Source organism: Leptosomus discolor, chromosome 5 (assembly GCF_034619465.1).
Source record: "Leptosomus discolor isolate bLepDis1 chromosome 5, bLepDis1.hap2, whole genome shotgun sequence".
Classification (NCBI taxonomy): Eukaryota; Metazoa; Chordata; class Aves; order Leptosomiformes; family Leptosomidae; genus Leptosomus; species Leptosomus discolor.
In genome coordinates, this window is record NC_141395.1 from 61,949,746 (window position 1) to 61,958,884 (window position 9,139).

At 41.4% G+C, this 9,139-nt stretch overlaps 1 protein-coding gene across 1 annotated transcript; it reads right to left on the reverse strand.

The window, feature by feature from the left end:
• Positions 1-2,555: 2,555 nt before the first annotated feature.
• On the reverse strand, positions 2,556-7,837 carry ABRA (actin binding Rho activating protein). The gene is made up of 2 exons (XM_009954825.2): positions 6,960-7,837; positions 2,556-3,033 (listed from the first exon to the last, which is right to left on the reverse strand). Exons 1-2 carry the CDS (start codon positions 7,709-7,711, stop codon positions 2,556-2,558), a joined length of 1,230 nt encoding a protein of 409 aa, XP_009953127.2. The 5' UTR covers positions 7,712-7,837.
• Between the last annotated feature and the right edge of the window lie 1,302 nt (positions 7,838-9,139).

Consider the following 9,139-nt stretch of genomic DNA (forward strand, 5'->3'; position numbering starts at 1 on the left):
CCTCGCGCTTCTATGTTCCACTCAAACAGGTAGGAAGAAGTGGAAAAACTTAATTTACTCTGCAGTTTTTACAGGCTGCTTTGGCTAAAGACCTAAGCCGGGAAGGTTTCTTTGATTCCTGCTTCAGCAGTACGTGCCTAGTCGTATTCCAGGTGTTTCCCTGAAGTTGCAGTAGTAGATGGCATAGACTTCGTATCAAAGCTCAGGCTCTCACTACATGCTGTAAACATGCATAATATGAAATGCACCTCATAGTGGTATGCTACGGTTTGAGTGTTTCAGTACAAAAATACATCACTTCTGCTGTCTTGGGGCGGTGAGCGAAAGCAGATGTATATGATTCCTCATACAACGGTGAGGTGCTCTGGGGCTTTAGATCACACAACACTGAAAAAACATCTGTGGTGGACTGTATTTCTGCTGTGTGGTCCTGTGGTAGGATGAGACTTCTTGTCAGCAGAAGTACGAAATTCACTTGATGCTTACGTGCCTTTAGTGTGTATTCTTTGTACAGGTGTTTTGTATAAGGAATGTTTCATATCCATGTGCTCTGAAATCTTGTTATAGTGCTTTGGACAGAGAAAACTTAACGGGGAAATATTTTAACTGCCTGTGAAAAGGAGAATGTACTTGTATCTTGGATCAACTTTCTGATGTCTTGCTTCACAGAATATGCACACGTGTTTCTTCCATAGAGTGTGGGAAGAATAACCCAAGAAATCAACAATTAAGGGTTTTATTTATAGTTCATCTATTTCTTTGACAACCAGATTTTCTCAAGACAATTCAGACAGCTGCAAATGGCATTATGTGAAGATGTAAAGAGTAAGGTAAGAATATGCAGGTAAATATTATGATATGTAAGTATTACACTCAGAGGTCAGTTTTGCAAGTCAGCTTGAGTATTCTGAGAGATCTCAAACGTTGTTAAATAAGTTCCACTGAATCCATCTGACAATTTTTTTCTTCCTTAGACTCGCAACATACAACCGTGCCTAAAATACTAATGATTTACATAAACTTATAATAGACATAGTAATCAGTTCTTGTATCACTAACTTACAAAATACTTATTTGTTCATTGGAGCTTCAAACTGGAGTACCTGTACTCTCATAATAAGCCAGCAATACTTGTGTTATCACAGAGATAAGATGTTCATACACCTTTTCTTCTGTAAGAAGATATTTCCTCTTTCAGTTTGAAAGAATCTTACGGGGGAAAAGCCCACTTCTTTTTCATTATGCAAATTACTTGCCCAGGTGTCTTGCTCTGAAACAAATGCCTTTCACATGAAGCACATTGTTACCAGGATAGCTATTTTTACAGTAGTAGTTTAGAGAAGCAGTGATCTATATAATCCAGTAAGCATTATAGACTTTACAGGGGTCTCAGATTTGTGTATAATACGAACAATTTTAAGACCTAGAAATATTAGTTCATTAGCATTTATTCCTCTCCAGCGTCACCTGGACTGAAAAGCATCATTTCAGTGTCATCAGAATGGTTCAAATGGCAAATGCTGTAAAATGAGGCCAGTGTTTCTGTGTAATATGAAAACACCATTTTGCTTAAAGTTAGTTGATTTTAGTTATGAACACTGTTTCTCTTATCTTTTCTCACAAAGACAATTCAATGGAAGATGCTGATTGTAGTCGCTCTTTTGCTGTACACAACACTACAAGTGCCTGACTTTTTATATGTTACATGCTGGTTTTCCCCTGTATTTATAATCTTATTTACTTAGATAATCAGGTGATACATTGCACAACATTACATAGGAGGTATTTTCTGTATGGCTATCTGTTCAAAGCTTTTTTGTGGTTCACATTCTGTTGGGTATTTTCTTTCCAACATCCATAACTCTAAATATGAAACTAATAAATTAGTTACATAAATACATTAAATATAAAACCTCATTTATAGAAAGAAGAATTTGTATGTGATATGTAAGAGAAAGCTATGTCAATAGTTGCCACAAGATAATATTGCAGTAGTAGTTGCATATCCTACTTGTAAAGGAAACAAATCTGGTATCCTTGATGCTGTGTTCAAATAAAACTATTTTTACATGTATTTAAATAAATTAATTAGAAAATATGTGCACAAGATCACTTTCACAGATCAAAAACTTGGTCTAAGTTTATATTGTCATCTAACTTCTCATCTGGCATGGTTTATATTCCTGATATCCCAGTTTAAATAGTTGGAAAGATCTTGAATGTAAGAACAAGTGAAAAATTGGAATTAATTTGTAGCTATTTATATTGCTATGGGTTTTAATAATCAGCTGCTTATATTCAGTATTGGTTTTTCTCTTTATTTTTCGTGTAGTAATTAACTGAAGTATCCTGCAAGCCCTCCTGGTACAGAGACAAATCCAGTCAGACCCTTGCATTACCATGCAGTAGCTGTAAAATACACGTTTAGAAAAATGCTCAATGTCTTTTCGGTGTGGGTGAGTGGGGGGAATCTTGTATTCAAAATGTACAAATGCTAGTAGCAAGGGAGAAGTGGAGAAAGGTTTCCAAACCAAGTTGTTCTGGTTGTAGCATGCTTATTTTAATAAGGTAATTATGACGTTATCATCCCTTCCTTGCCATAACATTTCTCCCTCAAAGTCCACCAGCCCATGTTTCCTGGCTCTCATGAGAATCCCAACAACCTTATCCGAAATACGAACGTATCTCTCGAAGAGCTCCCCGAAAGTGACTTGTATCTTGCCGTCGGGCCGCGGCTTGGCCATTGATTCAATGATGAAGCACATGTCCCTCATCTCCCGGTGGATATGGGCCTCGGCTCTCCTGGCCCTTTCAGCGGTTTTGGTTCCTTCCTTGGGACGGCCGTAGCCTTCATCTCCTTTGTGCAGGCGCATGGACATGGCCAGCTCGTGGTCAAATTCCTCGCTGAAGGGATTCAGCTTCTGCGTTACGATGTGCTGGTCGGCCCATTCCTGCCACCTGTCCTTCAGGCTGTTGACGGAGCTGTATTTCCTCTGGGCCTTGGTGCGGGCTTCTTCGTTAAACCTGCTTGCGCTGCAAGAAACAAAAAGGGTGCTTCAGCTTTGCATGTCATCGTTTAATTCCGTGGTTCTGCTACTAATCTCGTCTGTTAATTTGGTTGCCATGTCTTTCTAGACGAGATGCTAACCACCAGGTGGCATGAGTTCACTACTTCTAAATTAGTTCTTTGGGGGCTTTTAGTCTATGTTCCAGTTTACACTCAAAAATGAACTTGCTGGTCACAGCTTGATCTCATCGACGCTATTGCCCTCCAGCCTAGATTTGAGCCCATTTGGACAAACTCTTGCCCAGAGTGACTTAATTCAGTATGTTGCTGATTACTTGGGCTTTCTGTACCTTTGGTCAGTCATGCAGGTCCCCATTGCTGCCTGCCTAGCCGAGTCTGGAATCTGCCTGCCCTGATGTTACAGATGGCTATAACGGTAAGTGTACAGTCTGGGTCCTCAGCTGTTCTTGACTGAAAAACAGAGGGTAGCATCTAGAAAAATCTGTAACAGGTGTTGAAGTGTTTAAGACAACAACAAAAAGCTAATAGAGTGTAGGAGCTCTGCCTATGCTTATATGTTTTAAGTATGGTTCTGAACAAGTATTGAAGTCTGAAATTCACATTCCTGCTGGCAGGGTACAAGCCTGAAAGAAACTTCAGGCTACTGAGGTTTGTGTCAAGGTAAAAGGATGACAAAAGACCTTCAGAGGTCATCCTGATCTTGTGTGTGTGTGCATAGCAACGTCATATTGCTGGATGACTGCAGGCAGACAAATTGTTGATACTCTTTCATCTAGAGGCCAATCTCATGTGTTGTGGAGGAGCTATAGATAGTCTGAGCTAGTCTTTGTGCTGTCCACATCCTGTCATTGTGTCAGTACAGAGCTTGCCTAGGGAGTATATTGTGCTGTGGCTGTGCCAAAGTAATTTGTTTTCTAATATTTTTACTCCCCAGAAGGCTGCTGTGAAACCTCCCCAGTAATGTCGGCTGAATATTAACAGTAATGCTGAAGAACCAAAATGCAGTTAGCCAAACAGCACAGAGGACTGCAAACCTGCAGAAAATTTTGGTTTGCTGCTGTTTGGCTATTCCTTTGTTTTCTCCTAAGCCTGTTGAGAATAGGAGTGATAAAGATGTCCCCAGTTCAGGTCTGTGCACCGGAAGGATGCCAGTCCTGGGCAGCACTGTCATGCTAAAGGAAGAAGTGGCGACACTATCCCTGTAGTGCCAGGGATAGAAGGAGGAGTAGGAGAGCAGGACCACTCTTTTAGCTGTGGAGTTGCCATTAGCTTGGCTTAGCTATATTGAGAAACTGTATTTAAAAAGCTACAAAATACTCTTCCCCATTGACACGGTGAAAAGCATCAGAAGATTTGAGCACACAGTGTTGCCAAGCAAATGCACCTTTCTTCTGTGGTGTGGCTGCAGAGCGTCCTGAGAGTAGGCAGCGTGTGTGTACCTGTGGTTTTGCATGTGTAAGTGATTAATAGGTAGGTGTTGGCAGGAAAGCGTTAAAGTAAATCAGTGGGGTAAAGCTAGATAATTTTGTTTCCCAACAATAAACTAAATCCTCCTATATATAAACTCTTGTCGTACAGAGAAAGGGAAAGCTGTGATCCTTTGCCTCTTGCCCTGAATTGCAGCTTCATTGCCCAGAGGACTGTGGGTGGAGGGTTTGATTATGCAGAGCAATTTGTCTCCTGAAACCTACAGATCTCCCTAAAGCCATTGAAACCCTATGCCAGTGCAGTCTTAACTCCAGCTGAAGCTCAGATTGATTGCTTCCCAGCTCTTCACGTGGGAAGATATCAGTGAAGGTGAGGGGGAACCCTAAGTGAATCAAAATTGCCTGGAAGAAGCGATACCAGCCGTCTCAGTGGAGCTGATGAGCAGATACTGTCACGGAGGGCTTATCCCACAGCCACAGCCAGCTGCTCTCCCTTCTCTCCAAGGGCCATGACCCCTGAGGAAGTCATGGAGCTTCAGTTCCCCAGGTTAAGGGGAAAGAAGTGAGTGAGATAGCAGAACTCTGTAACGGCTTTGTTACCCCTTTTTATTTAACACTCTAGTAACTATTCTCTCCTATTCCTACTGAAACCTGTAATTCTCTTTCCTAGCTGAATACTGTTATCACCTTCCTTATCCGAATCATCTTCTCAGTGGTTGAGAAAAACGCCATCTTATCTATCCTTTTGCTTTTTATCATGCCTCTTGTGAGTTTGGAATAAGCTCTACCATTACTATCTTTTTCCACTGTATGTGTGAAATCTTTATTTTGAGGTCCTAACTTCTGTCAAAGGACAGTGCATACGGTCTCTCCCAAGAGCAGAGGCTACAAACTTTCAAGGTCTAGGTTGCTAGAGACTTTTTTTTCGCTTTGGCTAGTAACCGTTTGCTCCTTGTGGGAGATGACTGGTCAGCTGTACAGCAAAGCATCATTCTAATCCCCAGCGTGAACAATTAAAATAGCTGTATGTGTTCAGATAGTTGTGCTGGAAAGAACCATATGGTTGAAACCCATGCTTCTGTTAGTCATAGTCTAACACTGGTCATGGTGAACACTTGTCAGTAGTGAAAACCCAAGCAGTGGGAATGGTACGGCCTGCCTGCCTGTCTGCAGAGGGATCACAAAGTCTGGTTTGGAATTTTCATCAGTGCTGGTCCCAGTTTTTCACTTCTGAAATGGCAGTTAGGATACGGTATGAAGATACTGGTCCTGATCTTCCGATTCCTGCTGCCTTGCTGGTCCTTTACACACGGGCTAATAGGGCGGGTGAAAACCCTGCTTTCTCATCTCCAATTGCCTCCTGCTCAGCTTGTGCTCTTGTGTGCGTGCTGGTGATGGACACAGAGTAAAAGCAGTGGAGGTTCTGCCCTCGCCATGTGATGGTCCTGGTGCCAGCCTCTTCCCTCCCTGCAGGCTCAGGCAGACGAGCTCTGCCAAACTCTGCTGTTCCTTTGCTCTTCTGGGAGACTTCCCAAGGATTGCACGGCTATGGCTGAACACTACTTGTTTACGACCTGGGCTCCAAATTTAATGTGCACCTGCTGTTGTGTAGTAATCTTGAAGCATGATCCTCTTACTGAAAGAACTGTTACTTAAAACTGCCTGATGCTATGAATTTGCTACTTAATTCAAAATAGTAACTATAGGGAAGTAACAGATTCTGCTTCCTTCACACAGTTTACAGGCATAAGGAAGTCCATATGTCAGGAACTTCTACTTCCCCAACATACTCGATGAAGACACTTCCCCACCCTCCCCTTGTGATAGTGTACCCAACGACAGATGTAGAATTTGAAGAATCTATTGATGATTCAAATGGGGGCTTTTGTGAAATGATTTATAACATGTAACATGATTCAAAGCAGACCTTGAGACAGGTCTGCAGATGTTGAGGCAGGCTGGATGCTTTCTAGTGAATGTTTGGGGTCCCAGCTCCTGTGAAAAAACATTTCCATGCTTTGGCTTCATGAATTCCAAATCCATGGAAAGCAAAGGGAAGCAGCGAAGCCAGCTTATGTTGAAGTGTATGAAATATTATGTGTCAAGTATATTGCTTTAGACTTAACATTTGCTGAAATAAATGAACAGCTCTGGGCTCTTGATGAGGTAAAAATTGTTATTCTGAAATATGGACTAATGTATTAAGAAGCAAGTAATGATTTTGATGAACCAGTAAATCCAGTATGAAAATTAAATATAATTAACATTTCTCAAATATAACTTCCTGTGTCTATTATGTATATAGCACATAAAACTCAAGGCTGTAGTCAGATATTGTTGATTAACTACTTAAGCACAGAGAGATATGTGAAAGTTTTCCTGGAGTAATAGTTTATCTTTGACTGTTTCCTACCATTTTTCCCCCCATCTTCCTCATGGAAACCTGCACACCTCTCAAGGTCTGCTGACCATTTGTGATAATGTAAGAAAGATGTTTTACTTACAGAGATGGCACAGGTCGTTTAATCCTCACAGCCGTCACCTCTCTGTCACTGTCTTCTTGCTCGAGTTTGTCCTCTGCTTCCCCATAGCCACTGTCCTCTGCATCCAGGCTGTCATCATGACACTTAAGCAGCAGTTCTTCCTCAGGCTCCTCTTTGTCCTCTTGTTCCATCTGTTTCCAGCCCTTGGTCAGCTCCGATACCACGTTTGAACACTTTCTCCTTATGGTTGGAGATAATTTGCTGCTAAGAATTTTGTCAATAGCTCTCGATTCTTCTTTGAGCTTGGTCATCTCTGAGCTGCTATTGTTATTCTCATATCTTTCACTGAGGAGGCTAACATCGCCTCCTCGTTCGTAGGCTTTGCTTACAACTGTTTTGGTCACCTCCTTGTTTTTAATGCTGAACTTCTTGAGGGCTTCATCTGATTCCCTTGAATTTTTTTCAGCATCTCTTATTGTCACTGATTCCTTTGCTGAGGATTTTTTGTCATCTTTTCCTTGGTCCCTCTTGACAGATGGAATTGGCCACTTCTCAAAGGATCTTTCTTGTACAGGCTGAGCTGATGAGTCTTCTGCACAGGGGACCCATCCACAAGGCTCCTGAGCTTGCTTTATGTGGTGGTCGGATGCCCACTGCTGCCAGCCTCGTGCCAAGCTGAAGACTAGGCTGGCCATTCGGATCTTGTGGACAGCCCTTTTCGCAGGAGTAGTGCTTGGCTTTTCTTCAGGAGCCATGCTGCTGTCTGCTGCCATGGTGGCTTTTCCTCTTCTTTTGCTAAGCACCTTCTGAATGAACTTCCTGAAGCGAATAATGCCCCCCGCAGATCGCTACAGAGATTTAAATAGAAGCAGGAGCAGCCTGTGCCCATGGAAAATATGTGAAATGCTTCTCACAAAGATATAGTATCCTCACTGTTACGGAGGTCTTTTTTTAAAATGCAGGGTTACATTTCATCGCAGCAGATGAATGATGCATGATGTAAACAGGTGACGCAGACCTGCGCTGGAAATAGTGGGAAATCAACAGCTCCTTCAGTCCCCCTTTCCTGAGGCTGCTCAATTCTCAGTCTGTTGGCAAGGGTCTTGTTCTTCTGGAAGTGCAAAACTTGGGTTAGAGATACTGAACAGAGTGTCTGAAACTGCTAAATGCGAAGTGCTCTCAGTTGCTGACAACTTTGGCCAGAGTAGGGACCCCTCGTCATCACATGTAAATAGTGGCCCTCGTCATGGAGTGTAAAGCCAGAAGCAGGCTGTGAATGAGAACTTTTCAGACGCATTTTCTAAAAAGATGCTAGGCAATTTCTTCTTGTTGCTCATATGTCCAAGGAAATCCAGGTTTGTTAATTTTTTAAAAGGTATTTATGTGCTCTGTTCCCAGTCATTATCTATTCATGTCTGTCTATTTAGAACGTAACTTCAGGGGGGGTCTGGGAACACTGTCGTGTTGAGTGTCAGCAGTAAGGATGAGGGAATCACTGTCTCCGGTCTGGGGATTAATACAGTATGTCTGACTTGATCAGGTGGAGGAATGATCTCCTAGTTTTAGGATTTTGAAAAAGTATAGTATAGCTTATTTAATTCCTGACTGTTTTTCAAGAGTATTGTATATAAAACTTAATGTTTACTTGTATATTATTTACAGCATAAATATGTTTACTCTGTACTGTATAGAAAAAAAATCTAATTTCATAGGAAACTGATTTTTTTTTTTTTTTCTTTCCAGAGGACTTCCTGGAGTATGCTTGTATTTGAATTTGTAAAATTTAGTGAATTGATACATCAGTTGTTATATTATTATAATAATAATAATCAGACTTTCTGAGATATGGTCGTGTGGTATCTTATTTCTTAGTATAATGTTTCCTAAATAGGAACGGAAAATGGTATTGCTTTTTCCATCCATCGTGCCTTGCAACTTACAGGATGACCTGCACCACTTGCCATGTGGTAACACTGAACTTCAAGGAATTTTGTTGGCCTCATTGGTGTTACACCAGAGATAAATATGGACTCTTGCTACTCTGCCTTTTTCTCTTCTCTCTATTAAAGGCTGGGCTGTTTGAAGTAGGTTAGATCATATCCAGCTCTTGTTTAATAATATAAGACTATATCATACCTTTGACTTCTAGGCAGAAATCCTCATTAATCTGTGGGGTCATTTCCTCTTCAGAACTGATGACA

Coding starts and splice junctions, on each gene's coding strand:
- ABRA (XM_009954825.2), bottom strand. CDS start 7,711: ATGGCAGCAGACAGCAGCATGGCTCCTGAAGAAAAGCCAAGCACTACT. Junction 3,034..6,959: donor AAACGACCTGTGCCATCTCT/GTAAGTAAAACA, acceptor TGTTTCTTGCAG/CGCAAGCAGGTTTAACGAAG.